Raw genomic sequence first — 23,686 nt, 5'->3', positions numbered from 1 at the left:
CTCAAGACATCAAAATATTATTTTATAAAGTACCCTGAAATTTAATGAGGTTTACAAAAGATGAAAAAAATCGTTATTAGGTGTTAGCTGAAATCATCCTCTAAAAAAAAATTGTTTTAAGTTTTTAATTATTGTTTTGTAAACAACTTAAAATTGCCTCTCTGCATGAGGCGTCTCTTCCATAACACAATTTATTTTTAATCTATTTCCCAGTATCCTATAATTATAACATTAAGCATGCGTTAACGTGTGATGTGTAGAGTGAAATAACGAGACCACACGCCGCATCTATTTCCGATACAAGTTTACACCAAACTATTAACTTGGACAAATATACTTTACCCTCTCCCGCTGAACTAATAAATAAAATATACCACTTCATTATTAGTTTCAGTTTGTGTTCGCTTCAGAAATATATTGAACTGTTATAGTAGTTATTAGCTTCATGGTTTTATTACGGCATATTATTTTATTACCAGAAAATAATGTGCGTGTAATTTGAGTTTGACTTACAATCACGTTAAAAAACTGTCCGAATCAAAACTCTCACTACGAGCGTGGTAGGCAGACTTTTCTAATGCGCGATACAATAGATTTTGAACATTATAACCAGGAAATAAGGTGTCAATTTCAATGAATGTTCCATAGAACACCGCTCGGACGTTTTTTGACGATCTTTATATCGTCTTCTCGTCTGAAATAGGCGACTGTCAGTTAATTGTTTATACTCTATAGTAAGTCAATAATCCTACATACCAAGTGAAACCTGCGATCCAGAGTGCAGCGAGCTCCGATTCCTGTGCAGAGTGCTTGCCACGTGCGTTGGTAGTGTTTGTTCAGATGTTTGTGAGCTGACGCGCTCCGTCACAGAGCCCGTAGTTAGTACGGAGTCTGACGAACTCTGGAAGGAAGAACATAGATTGAATAAAATGATAAAATGATTGTTCTGCTATGTCACTACATATAATTGTTTCAACACCACAGTAAACAGAATAGGAACAGTAACCTAACTCGCAACAAAACGTTCAAAACGGCTCACTAACACAAACGTATGCATCGACGAGACTCCTAAGCGGACGACCGTTTGAACATTTTGTAGAAAAAATGCACTAATCCTTGGATAAACTAAATACGTAGTTCTACTAAGAATAATAGACATGATTCTCTAGATCAGCTAATTTTGCTTCAATTTTAAATATGATAAAAATACTGTTTTCAGTGGTCCTGTATTCCATAGAAACAGATAATACGCAGTGCTGTGTTTTTGTTCATAAATTACTCCTTTGTTAATAGAAAATTAAACTAAATTAGGTCAGTAGTTTAAAAACATAGCTTTCAAATAAATTTCTTGTCATAACATGGTTTATATAGCTTTAGACACGAACTAGTAATTGAATGAAGTAATTCAATTTAAAAGCCCTTGATGAAAGCCCCGAGTGCCTATATAATATCATTTATTAAATGGCAACCTTTTACCTTGTTCATGTTACGCTTTTACGAGAATTTGTATAGTATTTTTAAAGGAATTTATTAGCTTTCAATAAGCAGGTTCCAAGACATTATTTAATTCATAGGTCTCGGTAGCAATATGTGTAGTGTTTAGTAATCTGTGTGTTCTTATAAGTTACTAAATTTATCGATCATTTAAAAAAAGAATTGTAAGTAAAATTTAATCTTATTATTTTTAACGTTTTTTTGTTAATTATAAGATAAATTTAATAATAAAATTGAGTGAATCAACCCAATTTAAACTCCTTTAACTAACAATCCATCTTTAAGTGCAATAAAGTATTAATAAATAAATAAAATAATCGATACGAACGTTAAATTGTCTGCAACTGAGTTTATTTCAACTTTGTTGGCAATATTCGTTGCGCTAAAAGTTTAAATTGTTCCTGTACAAACTTCGTCTGGTGAGTCGTGGTAATCGATTTTTTATAAAAAGTGTACAACTTGTATGGAATACAATTAATGTATATTAAAAGTGAGAAACCTTTTGAAGAATGCATTGAAATAACGTAAAACGTAGTTATTATATCCTCATTGCCTTCCCAATCAGCCTGTTCTACCATTAATAATTATGATTTTCAAGGTACTTGGTATACAGCCTGTATAAAATAAAACATATCTAGAACAAAATTTTGTATTTTACACTTATTTATTTATTCTCATCATCCTTTTCAACATTTTTATATAAGGTTGCATCTTTTTTCATAACTTAAATCATTGATTCTTCAGGTTTAAAATTCGTACAATTTCCAGCATTTTTTAAACCCTCTTTTGCATGTAAGATTGCATGTACATTTTTATTACCTCTGTCTTGATTCTGTATATAATATTGCTATATAATATTATAATTTATTTATCATTTTAAACATACCATGAGTAACGTCTATTGAATTTACATGTGTCATAATAATTACAAGTAATTGATTACCGACTTCTCTATGGAGGATTACGTCATGCTTGAAAAACTATGTTTTCTAAGATTTCAAGGGCAAAGCCATAAAAATATTAATAAATAATTCATTGAATAATTTAATGCTAATATTTCTATATTGTTTCCGATACAGCATCAAAATGGACCTGTCAGAGTATATTTTTTGCAAAATGATCCTATTATATAATAATCCCCTGTTTTTTCGTTCATAAGTGTGAATTAATTATATCTAAACTAAAGATCAACAACCATATTATGTATTTCAAATTATCACCAATAATAGGTGCTTGATCCTTGATAAAAAATAGCGTGTGTGCCGAGCACACGTGGCGGAAGAGAAACTTCTCTGGCAAGATTCAAAGATACCAAAATCGTCGCCTTCCTCCATGACGTGACGGTATTGCCATGACGCGACCTATAGAAATTTTACACTCAACGCACTATAGAAGTTTCAGATCAATAAAAGTAAATGCATTTCTCATTAACGGAACCCTTATAACAACCGAATATTCAGTTCAGGAAGTACTTTATCTACCAAAAGCGGACATAGGAAACATTTTATCCACAAGAGAAGGAAAAGACAAATCCAAATGACATCCGAAAGCTTTCACAGTAACAGCTATAGTAATCCATTAATTAAAACACAGGAAAACCTACAAATTGACCTCCAGGGTCCATCCGGTCCCAATATCTGGTAATTAGATGAGGTATTGTTACTGCATGTAAAAAAACATGTAGACAACACGTTATTACACCAAAAAATACTTGATATTAATTTATTATTTATTATTAATTTATTATTAATTATATTGGGTAATCTTATCTTGGGTAAAATATCAGAAATTTTTTAAGAATATGAAAGATTTAATTGCTTCCAATTGTTTCATAAGAGTTTTGCGCCATAGCAAAATTTAATAAAAACGATTTGGCTCAAAATTTGTTCAGCAGATGGCCAGTGCCATGTATGCTCCTCTTTACGGAGTTGGCAGTTGGCAAAGCACTACCGTCTGGATTTTATTAATTAGACTAGCTTTCCCCCCGCGGCTTCACCCGCTTTGTCTAAAGCCTAATAAATTACATGCTAATAACCTTCTCTTTCAATCACTCTAATCTTAAAAAAAACCGCAACAAAATCCGTTGCGTAGTTTTAAAGATTTAAGCATATATAGGGACAGAGAAAGCGACTTTGTTTTATACTATGTATTGATTACGGCTCTAGGTGATGTATCCTAATTCCTGACCAATATCCTTTTGTGAAATCCTTCTATCTGCTATACATTGACATGTTACACTTCCCTATGCAATATAATAATTTCATATCCTGCATACAGATCAATAATATATAAACAACAATGCAGTTACCCTATTGTGAACTTTAGCCTATTGTGATAAGAGTCATTAACGCAATGCAACACTAAAATTATGTTTTATTGATATAATTGTTGCGTAAGCAGGATGTTTCCGCATTGCTGTTATGAAAGAAGTCAACTTTTATAAATTAATCACCCCTTTGTTGTGTAAAATAGCAGTAGTAGAATCTAGATTCAATGAGGTGTAAATTAAAAACTTTGTAGAAAACAATTTTATCATAGAATGCCTTTATTGAATTTTGGTCCTTGACCATTGAGCTTTTAGTGTAAAGTGTAAACGAAGGCTTTCAATTGAATATCAACAAAAATAATTAACATAAACTTTTACCGACGCACGTACAGACGGCTGACTAGCCGACTGTGTTAGTTCAGGATACATCACCCATTTTTGCAAGTGACTACTATCAAGCTAATTTTCCGTTTGTAGCTTTATTTTGATGAGACGTCCAATAATTTCGTGTACGAAACTCTCGATTGTGGTAGCTAACAGAGATAACAAGGATAAAAATTTTTGATTTGATGGTTCTCAAATATTTATTACTAACTGAATGAATTTTTTTTGTTCAATCTCAAGTTAATTACCTAAATTATTCGAAAAAATATTTGTCCTACAAAATCTATGGTTTGTTCAAAGAGTCCCCCTTTCCAAAGTGTATCGATAACGAGGTCATCATAAATAATTACTAACAAGCTGATTTTTTTGTTTTCACTTAGTTAATGTTTATATAATTCAACAGACATAATATTGTCCTACAAATTGCGTAATAAATATTTGAGAACCATCAAATCAAAAAAATTTATCCTTGTTATCTCTGTTAGCTACCACAATCGAGAGTTTCGTACACGAAATTATTCGGTGTCTCATCAAAATAAAGCTACAAACGGAAAATCAGCTTGATAGTAGTCACTTGCAAAAATGGGCGATGTATCCTGAACTATGTGTGTCTGACTAGACAAAACACTCACTTAGACGGACATTTTCGTGACCTTACCACACATCTAACCGTTTCCCCACATATTCATATGCCATACACATCGTCAATGACACATCAAATGAGTCACAAATGAGTCAAGTGACCACACGACGTAACGCGAAGGGAAAACTGGGCAAGCGCACCTCTTTGTGATAATGTTGTGATTCATAACAATTGCTGAGGTTAGACATTGAACTGTCTTTTCCTGATTTACGTATTTTGAAACCCAGAATCTACTTAACCACGTCTTGTAACCGAGGTTCTTTAATAGAGGACCTACTTCGTCAGGGTGTTAATAAACCATCAAATATTCACTATCGCTTTTTAACGATGTCTAGTAATGATTGGAGTTTTTGCTTACAAAATAATTTGGTAGTGATCAGTTCAAAGAAGAGCGCTTTTACAATCTTACTTCACCTCGTTATGATTCTGGCAAGTTATTTGTGATTAATATCTTGGGGACTAAATGAACCAAACTATTAAAGCTTCTGTATTCACAATCAAATCAATATAAATTTACTTTTGAAGTGAAACTTCTTTAGGCGCGTTGAGAGTATAATTTCAAGCTCGCGTCATGACAATACCGTCACGTTATGTGTTTGATTCTTGCTGAAGTAGTTTCACTTCTAACAAGTTGCTCGGCACACACGCTCTTTTTGTTTAATTTGTAAATTTTTATCCAGAACAAAATAAAATCTAGTAAGTAGCTATTTAATCTATTTCCCACGATCGTATGTGTATGTATAAGACATTAAGTATGCGTATAACACGTAGGTTTAATGCTAGAAACACATAAAGATTGAAAATATCGATACCACACGTCTACTCTATTTCCGGCAGATATTTACAGAATATTAACCAAAATATACTTTACACTATCCCGCAAAGAAATGCTTATGAATACAAACAATGTCGTAATTTTAAACGTATAGAAATATACTGCACTTTTGATGTACCAAACATTGTTTTATTTTACTGCCCAGAGTCTGTTATATTTAAGGAGTCCCATGTCCCCTAGTGGGGTAAGGGGCAGATGCATTATACATCTGTTTCACTGTTCAATTTTCTTTAGGGACAAGTAGGTGATCAGCCTTCTATGTCCTGCCAGACCGAGACCTTTTTTTTTTCTTCGTCTCCACCGGGAATCGAACCCAGGACCTCTCGGTGTTACGCTACGCGTCAACCACTGTACCAAGGAGGCGGTCATATATAAGGAGTTTATTTTTGGAGTGTTTAACTTTTAAAATCAGTAAAGATATGAGCCAACTAAATTTGAAGTTATACTCCCGTAAAGAATATTCAATGAGTATCATATTTACTGATTTCAATTTATTTTTTTAAGCTGCTGCATAAACATTATCTGTAACTCCATCTAAGGTATAAAACTTAAAAGTGACTCAATATAAAACAGATGTTTCTCTAAGCTACACGACGGATTTAGTTTCCTCCAGAAATTTAACTTACGACAAATGTTAATAAGGAAATCAAAACCTTATTTTCAAAGTGCTGACGTAAAATCAAACCTTAATTACGTTAGTTAGTTAAGGAAACCACATTTCTTGATATTTTCAACTGCGGCAAGTACTTGACGTCAAGAGTTCATTCTTCCTATTAACCTAAATTAATTGAATTTCCCATAAACACGAAACGCTGTAGTAAATTAATTTTATAGAGCAAATGTATTAGTGCTTCGCGGCCCAATTTACGAGAATTGAGACGTTCAAATCGAGATTTAGTGCTGATTTACACAGGGTCAGTAACTGACTACAAAATCGAGGCAAATCAGTGCTGACACGAAAAAAAAAACCCTGTGTAAACAGATTTGAAGTCAGTACAGAGGCTTGAAGTCTATGTAAACTGTTAAAGTCAGTCGCCTGACACTGACTTGTCTACTGACCCTGTGTAAATCAGAACTAAATACAGTTGCGTGGTAGGTTTATAAGAGGTAGCGCGCACGAGCAATCTTTGTCTCTGCGACTATTTTGTCTCTCCCATCAAATTGTATGGGGAGTTGCGTCGCTACGTGAACGCACTTTCATACTAGCCCATGGGTGGGAGAGACAAAATAGTTGCGGAGACAAAGTTGCTCGTGCGCGCTGGCTCTTAGGGTTTCGGTAAAACATAAAATCATGCAACATGTAAATAAACTAAAGAATTGGCTGATAACATTCCAAATGTTAAAGAAACCCTTCTTGCAAGTTTTGTTGCGAACAATTTGTGAAATTCAATCATTCATATAGTTTCAATAGAATCAATTTTTATTACGCCGAGGTCAATCTCTCGCTTAAAATGAATCTAGCCACACCCTGAAATAAAATTCATCGAGCCTTTTTCCGAATTCCACTGCAGAGTAAGCCACACAAACAACACTCGTAAAATTCAACCTAAAATGTTTTAATGGTCGTTCTTATGTATCTTGTAAATCGTTCTGTGATTTTAATAACGTTAGATTAACCTTCACCCTGTTTGGTTTAGCCACAAAATTAAAGCCAATCCGATTACACATGGGTTGGCAAGCAACCAAAATGGAACATTTGTTACAATTATCACAATCATTTATGAAAAACAATTATTTTCTACAAATAAGATCCCTCCTCCCCAGGAACATACCGATGTTCCGAAGGTACAATATAAAATTCTATAAATGAACCAAATAACAAAAATGTTCTACCAAACACAAAAATAATCAAGTCAATCGGTTGAAAATCCACAGAATTATAGAAATATCCTATCAAACAAACAATGAGCAGTGGTGGCTCAGTGGTGAGACCTCGGACTTCGAATCGATAAGTCCGTGGTTCGAGACCAGGCGAGCGCGCAGGAAATAAATTGATTTTTCAATTTATCTGCGCATGTTGTAACATCACCACTGCTCGAACGGTGAAGGAAAACATCGTGAGGAAACCGACATGTCGAAGAATTAAAAAGTTCGACGACATGTGTCATCCGCCAACCCGCACTTGGCCAGCGTGGTGGATTATGGCCTGTACCCTCATAGGAGGCCCGTGTCCCAGCAGTGGGAACGTATATGGGCTGATGATGATGATCAAACAAACAAAATAATTACGTGAAGCAGTTATAAATCCATGAAATTATCAAATAACAAAAGTCCAATTGAGAACTTCATTTTTGGGAACGTTGAAAAACACTGGTTATTATTTTATTAAACTACTAGCGGTCCGCCCCGGCTTCGCCTGTGGTACATATTTACGTTTTCTCTACACAAGAACCATGACCATCCTCGTACTTCAAGGAATATAATAAAAAAAGAATTATCGAAATCGGTTCACCCGTTCACGCGTGATGCCGTGACAACGCGAAACGGGTTTCATTTTTATACATATAGATTAACTATATGAGAGTAACTTCATATAATAATGAGTTTTAAAACCCAGATGATCCGCTTTCCTTACACTTGACACGTAGATCATATTCATATTATAATCTCGATAAAAAATATCGCAGGAATCACTTGATTAAGTAGAATGTAGGTTGGAAATTTTATAGGAAATATGAAATACTAGCGGTCCGCCCCGGCTTCGCCCGTGGTACATATTAACGTTTTCTCTACATAAGAACCATCCTCGTACTTCAAGGAATATAATAAAAAAAGAATTATCGAAATCGGTTCAGCCGTTCTCGAGTTATGGAATTACAACGAAAAGTGGCATTGATTTTTATATATTAGATAAGAAAAATTGCAATGAAAATTAGATAATTTAGGGTTAAGGTAGATAATAGTACCTACCTTTAATTAAAACTGGACGTACTTCTGAGCAGTTTTTTGGATCAGCTAGTTAAAAAAAATCTATTTTCAGATAAAACCGGGGTAACGAGCTAATCCATACTAATATTATAAATGCGAAAGTAACTCTGTCTGTCTGTCTGTCTGTTACTAAGGCCCAGATTCACAGTCGTGACTTTACTTTACCGCAAAAGAGTCTTCACAAAGTAAACTTTGTATGACCAAAGTTTACTTTCAACATATTTAATTTCAGAGAGAATTGCTTGACTTTCCTTAGAAAAGTACGGTCCCAAAGTAAAGTACAGGGTAAGACGTGTAACTGTTACTTTATACGCATAATTTATGTTTTTGAGAACATAATATTATTAAATTAAGTTATATTTCCATAAAAAACATATATAATAATAACATTATTATTTTATATCAAATATTAAATGTTTAGAAAAAAAACCATCATGTAGGAAGATTATAGTATAAATATAAAAAACCGGTAGACACAGCAAAATTCGTCAGAAAAATATAATAATGTTTTAAGACAAACGAAACGATGCAACGATCAACACATCAACAAAAAAATGTTACTCGACATGACGTTTCGATCTATAACCCAACCATATTAAAATGTGTTTCTGTTCTACGAAACTGGTTTAAAATGAAGGCCTACATGATTTATACGCATAGTCATGTAAAGTTTACTTTGAGACCAAAGTCATGATTATCGGCTCCTTAGCCTTTACTAAGTAAAGTATAGTTTCTGGAAAGTAAAGATGAGCTTGACACGACCAAGAAATATATTTTTGGTTGAAAGTAGATCTTTCCATCAAAGTAAAGTTAAAGTGCGATCTATGAATCTCGGCCTCAATCACGCCTAAACTACTGAACCAATTTGCATGAAATTTGGTATGGAGATATTTTGATACCCGAGAAAGGACATAGGCTACCTTTTATTGCGAAATATGTACCACGGGCGAAGCCGGGGCGGACCACTAGTATAAAATATATTACAATAATGTTTAGTTCTGTTTTTTTAGACTTTTAGCTCTTTCTAACGTGTTGAATATTTATAAGATTGTACTATCACTTAGAATTTGTACAATTAGGTTAAAAAATTCAGATAAATTCATTGTGAAAGCAAAAAAGCAGAATTTACTAAGTACGTTTTTTTTATTAATTGTAAACTAAAAGTACCTATTTAGATACGTGAGTTAGACATGTTGGGAAATTATATTCCATCTAAACAGCGAAACAATTTTAGATGAAATTTAACTTAAAGATAGACGACTTTTAAGTTAGTAGGTAGTACAAAAACGTTTCATATCTACTGTTTCATAAGAATATTAAATTCACATTCAAATACACAGAAACAACCTTATCTTTAGAAAGGTTATCTGCGACTGCGATATCAAACATCAATCTTACTTTTTCATTAACGTAGTGATCTTGAAAATGTATGAGAATTGTTTTTATGAGGAATGAGGAAAGATAATATTTTGGATGATAAAATTTAAATGAAAGTAGGTTGCATTGTAATTTTGTACAATTAGTTATTTGAATCCTAAATGTGATTATTATTTGTAATTAATAAGAAACCTGATAATGGCCCGGATAGCCTATTAAACACTTTTGACGTTCATTGTGATACATTATTCGTAATTTTAACTCACAGATAAGGTAAACAGTACATATCAGGAAGTTGTAAAATAGAGCGTAAAACTGATTTGATTAACCATTCATAAAAAAAACGAAAGTGTCCCGTACTTTCGTTTTTTTTACTACTAGTACAATAATAATTAAAAAACACAAAGACAATACGATAATATTTTAAAATATATTAAATTAGTTATTATCGTATATTTTATTTGTAAAGTTATAATGTGAAAATAAATGATTTATTTATTTTGTTTATCACAGTACCGAAACATTTAAGCACCGATGACCCGTATGGGAAACATTTTATTGTGAATCGAGGTCAAACGGCCACGTCCTGAAAACTAATCAAACGGGGCCCTGACACGCTAAATAATATAGTGGGGACAATTTGTTTAATACACTGGAACACATGTTTTAACAAATCTGAAATAACTATTATATAAATTATTAAATTAGCGTAGTGTTAAAAAGTCGGTTTGTTTGGTGGAACGCGCTTATCTCAGGAACTACGAATACGATTTATTTCAGTGTTAGATAGCACATTTATTGAGGAAGGCTGTAGGCCATAATATCATCACACAAAGCCAAATAGTAGCGGAGCAATACAGATAAAACCGCAGGGCACAGCTATGTTACACAAAAAGCATTCGAAATATAACAAACGATTGGAATAATTTCTGCAGACGAGGCGACCGCGACCGTCTGGCTCATAAGTTAGGAGACCCTTTCTACATATTAAATCAGCCAGAAGAGGATATACTTTACGAGCATTTTTATTGCTTACTTAAGGGATATTTATATATTACTTGGACACGTTTATGCTTACTCGATACCTGGATAAAAAGCTTAGCTATACCTTTCTACCTATACCGTAATTTTCAGAAAAATACATTCGTTTTTAAACCTATTTTACAATCGGCGATTTTACTAATTCCAACTTTTTAACCGACTTCAAAAAAAAGGAGGAGGTTATCAATTCGGCCGGTATATTTTTTTTTTTTTTTTATGTATGTACACCGATTACTCCGAGGTTTCTGAACCGATTTAAGTGATTCTTTTTTTGTTCGATGCGGGATGGTGTCGAATTGGTCCCATAAAAATTTTATTCGGATAGGCCCAGTAGTTTTTATTTTATGAGCATTTTTGTCTGTAGGTATTTGTAAATTTTGCAAGTGCAAGTTTGAAGTCGGTTGTTTTTAACGCAGTTATCACTTGTTTATTAATGTACTCTTATATAACACAAAATAAGAGATGGAAGAGGTACATACATACACACACACATAACAAATACATGATTATGATTTGATTACTAAGAAAAAGATAGAATACCTGTTATGTTCAATTACATACATACATGTTCATGTTAACTAGCTGTTATGTCCTTATCTAAAAGATAACTAATTATCATCACAGATACTAGACTGGATGCGTCATATTTGTTTGAATACACCAAACGTATCTATTGCAATATGACTTTTCTAGCTTGATCCGGGATAAAAGCAAAATAAAAATAGCTAGACATTCAAGCGAAATGTAGCTTTCTAGTGGTGAAAGAATTTTGAAAATCGCTTGCGTAGTTTTCAATAAAAACTTACGAGCAATAAAATTCTGACATCTATATAATTTTGTAGATAAAAAGTTTTATTTAGAATAGAAAACAAACGTTATCGATACGTATACTACAAAGAAATTTCTACAAAAAATCCTACAAATGCGCCCTGTAGGTAACTTACCTCATCAGCTTATTATTCTTATTTATCTTACAAGTAAACTAGGTTTATAACACTATAGCAAATGTCTTGGCAACAAGGACCCTTGTGAGGTCAAAATCTTGACTTCAGGACCAAAGCGTACCGCAACACTTGGCACAGTTTTTCAGTAAAATAAGTCAAAGTAGAACTAGTAGTGAGACGTCTGTTTTCTCTAAGAACTCTGTTTTCTCAAGAGGAACTAGTAAAGTCGGCACTATATTTCAACGCAAATAAGCATATTTTGGCATAATGCAAGCATATTCGCTAAGGTGCGTAAATTCATTGATGTACTTAAAAATCTAAAAAATATCTGTCTATATAGTTTTATCACATTTGCACATTTGAGATGGATTTTGGAAAACGTTCACAGATTTTGGCGAAACAGTGCAAACTCTGTGTTTGTAACGTAACATATAAAAACGTTTTTAAACACAAACATACCAGTATCCTGAAAATACGATTGTTTTTATCTTACAGTGAAGAATATCATGAAATGGAATATGAATACGATAGTGTATGTCGTGAAATATTACGTTAGCTAAGTCACAGTCGAAAAATAAATAAGTAATCAAAAGGCCGTGTTTTTGCACCGAAAATAGTGCACGTGAAACATGTTTTGATAACGAGGTTATCAGAATCCTCATTATCTAAATTATTATCATTTATTATGAAAAAAAAAAATCGCATCTACACTCTTGTGACGCACGATACCTAATCGAAACGGAATTAGCGTGGGTTCGATTTCTGATTTAGTACATGTAGAAAGAATTAATATATAGAAGACAAAGGTCTAAGATTTTTTAATTTAAATTATTAGGCTGGACATTACAATTAAACTTTACAAGAAGTATTGTAAATGTTAATACAATTGACAGCCTTTTCAATATGAAGAGAAACAGAAGGGAATAATTATTGCCTAAATGAAACAGATAAAAACAACAAGACAACAAGTTTTAAAAGAGAAAAACTCACCATATTCACACAATAAGTTCTTTTGAATCTCATAATTTTTTACCATTTGCCAAAATCTACCCAATCAAAAACATTAGCGCCCTAAATAGGACATTTAGCACCATTTAAAAACATTTTTCTTGACGATATTAAAACTTTAATTAATATTTCGGACGTGTCTTTACGTTGGAGCGAACTGACAAGCACTTTCGGTAATTGGAGTGGCAACTGCCAGCAACTAGCAACGAACTGTTATGAGAAAGCCGTTGCAAAATTATCATATTTTAATTCGTGCAAAATGCAATTAGAACCTCGACTTTTATATGATATACTCTTAATTGTAACCAAAAATCATATAAATAACTACTTAAAGACGAAAAGATGGATGCAAATCTAACATTGATATAATTTTTTAAAGAATAGAAACCGGGCATGTCTAAAGACGCGGGTTCGAATCCCGTCTCGCGATCGAATTTTTTCGGCAAGATGAAATTAGAGAAGAAAAAGACAAATTTCAAAAAACTTTCATATTCAATGTTAAGTTCGTGAAAATCATATCTCGAAAATATTAAACCACTTTATTATAAAACATATTGTCTCTATTCTAGTTTCTAACTATGAATCACTCGCAAGTACACCGCCCGCGCCTACCTCAATTGTGTTTCCTTAACAGTAAATAAACAACAATAATTATTAATACGGTAAGGACTATTTCTGTTGCTTCAATTTTCCTTGCAAATCGAGTATTCAAAATAATCCTAGTAGGTATTACTTCTATAGGTAAGAAATACCATATTATTTTTTTCATTTCAACTAAAAGACTGGAAATGGTAATTTAGGTAATTCTTCCGAGCACCATCATTTTGGGAAATTGTAAATTTGTACACCCATAAAATTAAAGTGTTTGATTTTAGCTAACGATATATATGGTATAAATATATGATATTATCTGTGGTTTTGACATGCTCTTTCCCAACAATCATTATGTATGTTTGTCCACATTATCACCAAGAAATGTGTTAACGCATTACTTGTCTTTCAGTAATAAGAGGTGGTTCAAAAGCCCTAAGTATCATCACTTTAGATTCTGCTTCATTAGAGTACAATACGATGCATATTGCTCTTCATTATTGCAATATTGATGCTTAAAGTATCTTTTGTGTTCTTATCTACTTGGCAAAACTCTATTGCGTTCAAAGGCTACTATTTCTCTTTCAGGAGTGTTACCATGACGTCTTATAGCATTATTATTTCCACCATTATCTCTTATAGCAATCTTATTTCCAGTGTGCGAAGTGATGGCGCTAGACGACCTATATGTATAGTACTGTCATTCTTCCACACAGAAAGTAATACTGCTATAAGACAACATGGTTCGGGGGCAGGTAAGATAAGGTCGTTGTCATCCTTTATAAATAACCTTGGATATCCTACAAACAAATCTATAAAATTATACATAAATTCAATAATGCATTTGAGAGAAAACATAAATTTACGACACACTTAATTCGAACTTAAAAATGTAACGCACCATTTTTTAAGCTTATCAATATGAAACCTCAAGTGGGCGTCAAATTGTTGCAATATGTGAATTTCATTATTTATCTTTTGTGTACTTACATTATTTTGGTATTTATGTTTTTATATAGTACTAGTGGTCCGCCCCGGCTTCGCCCGTGGTACATATTTCGCAATAAAAGGTAGCCTATGTCCTTTCTCGGGTATCAAAATATCTCCATACCAAATTTCATGCAAATTGGTTCAGTAGTTTAGGCGTGATTGAGTAACAGACAGGCAGACAGAGTTACTTTCGCATTTATAATATTAGTATGGATTCGTGAGTAGTATTCTTCTTCCTTCTTTTCGAGACCTTTGAACATCTTTTCACAATTTTTAGGACTTCTCAATATGTTATAGAAGCTTTTATTCTTCTTTAAAGTTGATGAGTAATCTTTTTAGAATATTAAAGTATCCCTATTTATCACCTGTCAACTACAGAGTTCCTAACAATAACCTGAACCCAAAAGTGTCCTAACGGCCAATTGAAATCCGCAGCCCAAAAGCGTACGTGCGTTGCGAAACCGATTGCATCGTCGGTCAACATTATCGGAATATAAATACGGCCATTACAACACCTCCACCCACCGGCGAAGTTTGGCTTATCATCACTTTGCTAATCGTCCATTAATATTTTGGACGACGCAAGGCTAAAGTACGAAGTCGCGTGCCCTATTGGGGTATAGGGCAGATGCATTATTCATACATCTGTTTCACTGATCGTTTTTCTTTAAGAACTATACTAGGTGATCTTCTGTGTCCTGCCAAACCGAGACATTTTTGACCACCGAGGATCGAATGACTCTTCGGTTCTACGCTCAATCGTTAACCACCAAGAAGGAGGTCGCAAGGCTAGAAGTATTCTAAATTTGGGGTGGAATTTTATGCTATTTAGCGATTCTGTAACACCTTTTTGCCGGTACTATTTTTACCTCGTAATTGACTCATTATATTCCTTTGCAATAAAACGATTCCTTTTTGTTCACGGTTGGCTGGATTTTTACGTGCCTAAATTCAACGTAAATAAGGAAAATTTTTATATTTACGATATGAGATATCTCAGATAGACAGTGAATGAATTATTTAAAAGTACACTTTGCTTATAAATGGACAAATTACGTTTGATGCCATAAATCTAAGAATGACACACTGATGTTTACCCCTGTAGATTTTAATGTTCTAGATAACTCTTCAGATTCTTTCGATCATATGCCCTTGCTCGGTCAATACTTTTACTTTTCATAAGCGTTAAGTCGTAAATTTGAATGTCAAGCCATTATTTCTTTAATGTAAGACAAGTCGGATCGAAATATATTTCCGTAGCGCCAATGCGTGTGGGCACAACATTATTTACATTATTAACCTCCAGTAAGTTCTATTTTAGATGAACCGGTGGGAGCCGAGTGCTAAATTTGGGTTTATAGTGCCCAGTGTGAAAAAGGTGTAACTTGTATGAAATTTTAACCTGAGATACTCGGCTGTAATAATATATGCTAGGGCAAAAACATGTTTGTTTATATACTTCAAGTGTCAAGGTAATATGTGCGTTGTACATTGAATCATTTACAAATAGGTTTCGGCGCCAATCAATGTATGAGTAATCAAGAAGTGTAGGTATGTAAATCGACTATTAATATCGTGAGAATCATCTAATGTTTATATCTTTATATGGGATTATAGAGTATATAGATTTCTTTAGTGAGAGTAAGTTGTAAACACAAAGCGCGAAATAAATCATATTCTTTGCGTTACTCTCACAAAATAGTAAGAATTGTTAAGGAATAAATAAAATACGATAATTCATTCTATTAAAATGAACCGTTTCATATAAAGAGAAGGGTTTCTAAGAAACAATTTTCAAGAAAGCAAAACAGATATTGCTTCCTATTTAACAGTGTTTACATAGACATGATGCGATCTTAAGTAAGATAGGGTCGCTTAATACGTCCAGTTAAAAGTCCCATTAAATATGACAGTTAAAGAAAAAGCCCACGATCAAAAGCTCATTAACGACAAGCAGACGTACTAGGCGACTGGTGAAGCCAACAACGATATCGTGTGACTTCCAGGAAAAAGCCCTACTATTCACCGAGGATTATCTTTCTTGTTAAAAATTATAATTAAGCATATTTTTTAAGTAACAGGTATTTCATAAGTAAAATTGTGGAATAATGAGTCACATCGTTGTCAACAGGTATACAACACAGGTAAAAAATATTCTGTATGGAAAATTCTATAAAATCTGAAAACTTTCCTGGAAAATTATAAGTTACTTTTTCAGTCCTGAATTTAACTACATCGTACTGGCTTAATTCTCCTTACGTCTAGACGACAAGTCAATACATCACTACAATACATCAATACATCACAACATCACAATAATCGTATCGTATAAAATATAATCCTGCAAATGAAGCTGTAACCAAAATCACTTACCAAAGGCATAGGAGTCTTGGCCACCGGCGGTTCCGGAGGTGGTCCTCTCACCCGGACCTCACTGGGCTGCCTCCTGACCATCGGCCTGGCTGGTGGAGGGTCCCTGGGCGAATCCCGCGGTTCCCTGGGAGAATCCCTCGTGTCCCTCGGCGATTCCCGTGACGCGATTGCTTCAGACAACGCAGCCATAAGGTTCCCACCAGAGGAGCCGAAAGATCGAGACTTTTCCGGTGATTTCTGGGGTTGTGCAAACCGCGGCGACGAACCACCGCTGTCCGATTTGATTTGGCCATTTGGTGTTGTGCCTAGAGATTTAGAAATGTTAAAAATTTACGCGATCTTTTGTATTGTACAAATTGGTTTGTTGGCAAATTCAAATGTGTATGAAAAGTAAATACATTTAATTAGCCATGTAAAATTTATTGAATACATGTTGACAGATTATTAATTTTAACCCATAAACGCTACACAGTACAGTGTACACACACAAAACAAATAGTACAAAACCTTTAGTTTATGTTACACATTTCATGTTTCAAATGTGGTTTTGATGGAAAAAGCAGATAATATGATTATATCTAAGTATGCATATATAATATGCTTTGTTTAATCTCAATGATACTTTTTATTTTTTGTACAGCAAAAACATATTTTTTGCATTATTATAATATCAAGTTAATTATTGTTTAACTATAAAAGACAAAAATAAAATTAAACTAAAATTGTGTTTAGTTAAAAGCTACACATTTTTGAAATTGTAACAATTCTAGGTGTACCAATTTCTGATTTAATGACTAAATAAATAAATATAAAAGACGGGCCACTGAAAATCAGTGTTGCAACTGCGTTGCAATTTATGCTGAGTGGCTACCGTTTTTGGCTCCACTTCTTAGCTTCATATCATATTTTAATTTTACTTTGTTTGAATTATATTGTCATATTCTAATTGTATTGTGTGTTAACTGTGTTATTTCAACTGTGTGGAGTCAAATAAATTATCTTTCTTTCTAAATATTATATTATTAAACTAGCTGTCCCGGCAAATGTTGTTCTGCCTTAGGTACTCTTATCACTTAGGGGTGTAAAAAATAGATGTTATGCAATTTTCACACCTACCCGATATGCACAGAAAATTGAAAATTTTATGAGAATCGGTCCAACCGTTTTGGAGGAGTATAGTTAGTAACTAACATTGTGACACGGGAATTTTATATATTAGATTATTTTGTTGTACATATAACTTTTCCTTAATAAAATTAGTTTCAATTAATACATGTAAGGAAAACATACAATTTAAAAGCTTGACTTATTGCGAACATTAAAATGAAAATTGATAAATCACTGTTATTATGGTGTTCTAATTATCTACTTAACTAAATTGTAACTACTAATGATTATTTAATTATGTTTATATTAATTCGGATAATTTAATCATTTATTAATTAGATTTCCAGTGATTTTAAAGGAAATTTAATTATAATCCATTTTAGCTAATTATTTTACATTAGGATAAAAAAGCATTTAATTACAAAAGGTAAATTATTTAATAATTACATTTTTGAATCACTTAAAAAAATTAGGAGCTTGTTCCACTCTATTTTCTATACAGTATGTTCACTGATTCACAAACCATAGTTTATTATTCAATATTATTTTCTTATATTACGATGAAAGTAACTTACAAAATTTATGATTTTTAATATTCAAGAATAAAATAATATATGGAATTAAGATAAATCTAATTCACACATTTTATTTCTAGGCATCTAAGTTAATCCATACCGAAACTAAACTGATCCATATCTATAAGTTTTAGCTTTTACTTATATATAACTAGCTGCGCTCTGCGGTTTCACCCGCGTGGCTCTGCTTCTGTTGGTCTTAGCGTTATGATATTATATAAATGGGCTATCCAACACCGAAAAAATTTGTCTAATCAGACCAGTAGTTCTTGAGATTAGCGCGTTCAAACAAACAAACTCTTCAGCTTAATTAAGTATAGATAAATAATATTGTACCTATATCTCTATTTGTTATCAAATATGCATCAGTTATGATCTTAAAATATGACCATAAAGTCCTAACATATTTATCTTTTTTTGTTTAACTTATTAATAATTGGACTGTGTGAGAGAAAAATTCGAAGTATTTTTGTAGTTTATGCTAGCAGTTTGCCCCGGCTTTGCCCGTGGTACATGTTCCTGCATAAGAACCATGCTCATACTTCAAGGAATATTATATGATATAAAAAAATTATCAAAATAGGTCCTCCCATTCCAGGTGATGCCGTGACCAAGGGAAATAAGGATTCATTTTTATATATTATAGAGATTAAACTATATCTATCTTCTATCTTTTTCTCAAAAATAAAAACCTTGTCAATATTGAATATTATTCAAATATTGAAGTACTAGCTTCCGCCCGCGACTTCGTCCACGCGGAAAAATTAAGAAACATTAAGATTTTTTTTCTACGATTTTTCCAGGATAAAAAGTATCCTATTTTATGCCCAGGATAATAAGGAATAATTATACCAAGTTTCATCGAAATCGAACCATTAGTTTTCACGTGATGCCTGAACATACAGACAGACAAAATTTTTTTTAATCACATATTTGGGCTTGGTATCGATCCAGTAACACCCCCTGCTATTTATTTTTTCAATATTTTCAATGTACAGAATTGACCCTTCTACAGATTTATTTATGTATAGATTACATTATTGTCAACATGATTAGAACTTAAAATCCTATCAAAGTCATTTTTAAAGATTTCAGTTTTAATTAGTGCTGAGGATAGGTATATTATGAATGGCCTTTAAGCACGCAACCAAAAATATTTATTTTAAATACTTTTGTTGTTTTTTGGGGTGTGCGTCTGCTAATGTGTGTTAAATTGTCTGTAATAATAAATGTTTCTTTCTTTTGATATTCTGTAATCATACAAAACTTATGAAGACCTTTTATAAATATAATGAGGTATAATATTTAATGAAATAAACATTTAAATGTCTCTTTCTAAATTGCAAAAACCAAAAAATAGAATTTTGGTAAAAATATATGATTCAAATTATTAAGAGTCAAAAAGAGATATGCACATCCCCATATACTTTTTTAGGTCTAAGACCTAAAATCTACATGAGTAGCTAAATTTAATTGTACTGTTGTAATATACTTCACTAAATATTATTTATCTGTAGATAAGCATAATCTACTTCTGATATTGAAAACATGCTTATCATAGGTATCTATAATATACATACATGTATGCTGTGGTTTTAGAAAGTAATTCAATAAAAATAATATGATTTGTGTGTCTGTTATTTGGCCATTTTAAAACATTATGTCTCAAGAACTGCAAAATATTTTAAAGTTTGAATCAATTTCTTTAGTACAGTTACTTGTAGACAAGTGACAGAACTTACTTCCAATACTGGGTCCTTTTCCTGTAGGCCTTAACTTAGGCATTCCACCAGCAAAAAGTCCGCCCAAAGCAGGCATAGCACCTCCATTTGGTATACCACCAGCCCTCACACCATTCCCCACTGGGCTACTACCACTACTAGATGCATTTGTCACTTTGCCCGGAATATAGGGTCCACTTTTATCCACTGTGACTGTCTTTTTCAACTTTGCTCCCTGTCTTATCGAACTAAGTAACGCATTCCGATCGTCAGGACCCCCTTTGGCTCCTCCAAAAATTGGAGGAGGAGGCCCTGGAGGCGGAGGAGGTCCAGGCGGCGGCGGTGGTCTCGGAGGCATCGTTATTTGTCAACTAAACACACTGTGCCATCAAGTGTATTTACGTTAGGTAGACGTTCACAACTAGCAAGTACAACAATACGACTGCACTCGCACTATGTCGCACAATAAAACACTCAACCGCAGATACGTCACACCACACTTATCCATGCTAATTTACATAAAATACAGAAGAGCCTTGCCCCAAAACTTTAATCATTGTAGGAAGTACGTAGGCACGAGAAACTATTTTCAACTGCTATCACCTCATATTCACAAGATAAATCCGTTTATCTGTGTTATCACCTGCTATTTACTGGTTTATCGTAATTATTGAAATAATCCTAATGAATGCAGGTGATTAAGACTTGAGTCCTATCTCAATAGCGAACGAAGTACGAACATCAAATTTAATTCGTCAAATCGTCAAATTCACAAATTGCAATATGGCCGACTACAGCTGTCAATGTAAATGTTGCTATAATAAATTATTATATTCATCAATGGTAGAAAGAGGGTACAAAGTTTTCTCCAGTGTTAATTCTCTATTCACTCTATAATACTTATATTTTCTATAATAATTTTTTTAATCATATTATTTTTGATAACATGAATTCTAATGTATATACATATATTATAATAATTAACATGAGCATAATATCACCAATTAATATTTTAAATAAAACATGTTCATTGACTGGCAAGGTTTATTCAAAAGTTTGTTCAAATTAAATATTTTCTTCAAGAATTAAATTAAGACTAATAATAATAATTGGAATAAAATAGACGATAAGTAGGTAATAGAAATATCCAATAATTAATTAATGTGTGGAACTCGCATTTACTGAATCTACATCATCTGGATGCATTGAATTATATTTATAGAGATTTGAATCATAGGTAGCTTCGCTTCCCCCTTGTGATAGCAATGCAGCAGCTTCTTTAGCAGCACGTTCAACTTCAGCTCGTTCTTCCGCTATTCTTATTTCTCTTTCGACATCCAATTCTTCTTTTTCTCTAGCACGTTTTTCTCGTATTTCAATATTTTCTCTATATTTTATAAGACGTGCGGATAAATATTTAATAGGATCCGCTGGTTGATGTAAAATAACGTCAGCGATGCATACTTGTAAAGCTTTACCAACATTTAATTTTAAGTATTTAAAATCCTCAGTCACATTAGCGTCACCTGGACAAAGATCAAACATATCCAAGTGACTACGAATTCGAACTAGATTTCCAAAACCATCGTTTTCATATTCACTTACTGTGTCTTCATCTCTATAAATATGCTTTCCATCGCTATTTATGTAATATCTACCGTAATTATCATAATAATAAATCACACCATCCCGTTCTTCTTTAACTTTAAGGAGAATACCACTGCTATCCATCATATACTCACTTGCCGTTGCGTGAGCTTTGTAAACTCTTTGTCTCGTTTTTGGATCTACAAAATACCTTCCACACTCATCATAGAAATAAACGTGTTCAGAATCGTCACTTAGTGGTACAAGTTCACCTCGTTCATTTGGTTGGTAGTGAATTTCATCGTCAGGTAGCTTATAAATTTTTCTACTGTGCTGATCAATATAAAACGTGCCTAACTCATCGGTATATTCTTCTTTTATATCAGCAGCACTTAAAATTGAGATAATAGATTTATGACTACGCTCTCCAAACACAGCAATATCCCATAAATAGCACAGCTCAGTTACTAAGTGCTCACGATCTTCGGGCTGTAAGTCATGATTAAAAATCCTAAATTGATAAAAATCTTCACAAACACATAGTTCATTATCAGTTACTGATTCTAAATGTACATCCGTCAACTGTTGCATCTGTTTTAAAGTTGTTTTTAATGTTTCAAGATCGTTCAAACGATTTTCTAAATACTCTTTTTTGTGTATCAACGCCATCCTCGCAGCAGACGTTGGTTCAGCTTCCAATCTTTGAATACGATCTTCTAATATATTCACTTTCTCATAAACTTTACAAATTTCTAAATCATGAGTGGCAGTGCATCGAATCATTGCACCCAATTCTTTACCCTTGTCTCTTAAGTTTTCTAACATTTTTTGAGCACTTGGCGATTTTGATGTATGCAGATCATCCACGATTTGTTGTAAGGTTTTTGTTAGATCACCACTCAAATGAGGTACATTTATGTTTATATATTTACTTAGGTCCATAGCTAAACCATCAGTTATTTTGTCTATCCAATTTAATAGATCCTCGAGGGCACTAGATACCTTCACTCGAAACTCCTCATCGCCAGAAAAATTCCTGAAACATTTTAGCTGGTCTAATAGTATCTTTGTAATTTCTTTGTGCATTTCATCAACTATTTCCATTTCAGCAATTAAATTCGCTTGCAATTCATTAGATAAGGTTGGTTTATATTTATTCATATATTTTTGATAATAATTTAGTCGATAACCCATTGCATCAATGGTATAACTTATCGCTTGGTAAATTTCTTCCCTTGGTAAATCATTTAAACGTTTTGTATAATTTTCAATTTCATTCACTACATGAAGCCAGTTTAAGTGAAAATCTACAATGATATCAATAATTTGGGATTTCGTTTCCTCTTGTAAAGCAGATCGCATAGCACACATAGTATTGAAAATACTGTCTGAGTAATCATTTTTGGTAAGAAATATTACCGGAGTTTCGTAGAACTGCTTCATCATTTTAGAAATATCGAAGAGAAAATTATCACTGGCATCTTTATCAATACTTATTTTTGTGTTCTTTTGCGACGACATTTCTTTTTTATTATTCTACGTGGTAACTTTTAAGAAATTAAAATCTGATTACAAATTGACTGAAAAATATAATTCAGTAAATTCGTAAGCACCAACGTAAGCACGAAAAAACATATTTTTTCACATTCTTTTTTTAAAATATTGCCAATTTAACGATTGCAAACGACTCTGTAAGAAGGTTAAAATGATTTAAATGTAGTTATTTAATAATTTAACTCTAAACGATTTATTTATTCATCCAATATTAAATACAAAGTAAAAATATCAATCAAAAAAAATAATAATTTTGAAATGTAATTAA

The 23,686-nt window shown here is 32.8% G+C and overlaps 2 protein-coding genes across 2 annotated transcripts in view; both read right to left on the bottom strand.

Annotated features, from left to right (window-relative positions):
• The window catches only part of LOC123695973 (WAS/WASL-interacting protein family member 1-like), a 34,510-nt gene extending 13,459 nt beyond the window's left edge, over positions 1 to 21,051 (bottom strand). Inside the window, exons 1-3 of the mRNA XM_045641931.1 lie at positions 20,299 to 21,051; positions 16,875 to 17,179; positions 757 to 901 (exon numbers count right to left, since the gene is read on the bottom strand). Coding sequence (XP_045497887.1) covers positions 757 to 901; positions 16,875 to 17,179; positions 20,299 to 20,635 — 787 coding nt within the window. The 5' untranslated portion in view covers positions 20,636 to 21,051. The remainder of the gene's footprint in view (positions 1 to 756; positions 902 to 16,874; positions 17,180 to 20,298) is intronic.
• Positions 21,052 to 21,435: 384 nt separating this feature from the next.
• On the bottom strand, positions 21,436 to 23,385 carry LOC123696202. Its single transcript, XM_045642263.1, has one exon. It carries the CDS (start codon positions 23,383 to 23,385, stop codon positions 21,436 to 21,438), a length of 1,950 nt encoding a protein of 649 aa, XP_045498219.1.
• Positions 23,386 to 23,686: the final 301 nt, after the last annotated feature.

This window comes from Colias croceus, chromosome 12, assembly GCF_905220415.1.
Source record: "Colias croceus chromosome 12, ilColCroc2.1".
NCBI lineage: Eukaryota > Metazoa > Arthropoda > Insecta > Lepidoptera > Pieridae > Colias > Colias croceus.
Note: the sequence above shows the minus strand (reverse complement) of the source record. Positions and strands in the feature narration are given on the sequence as shown.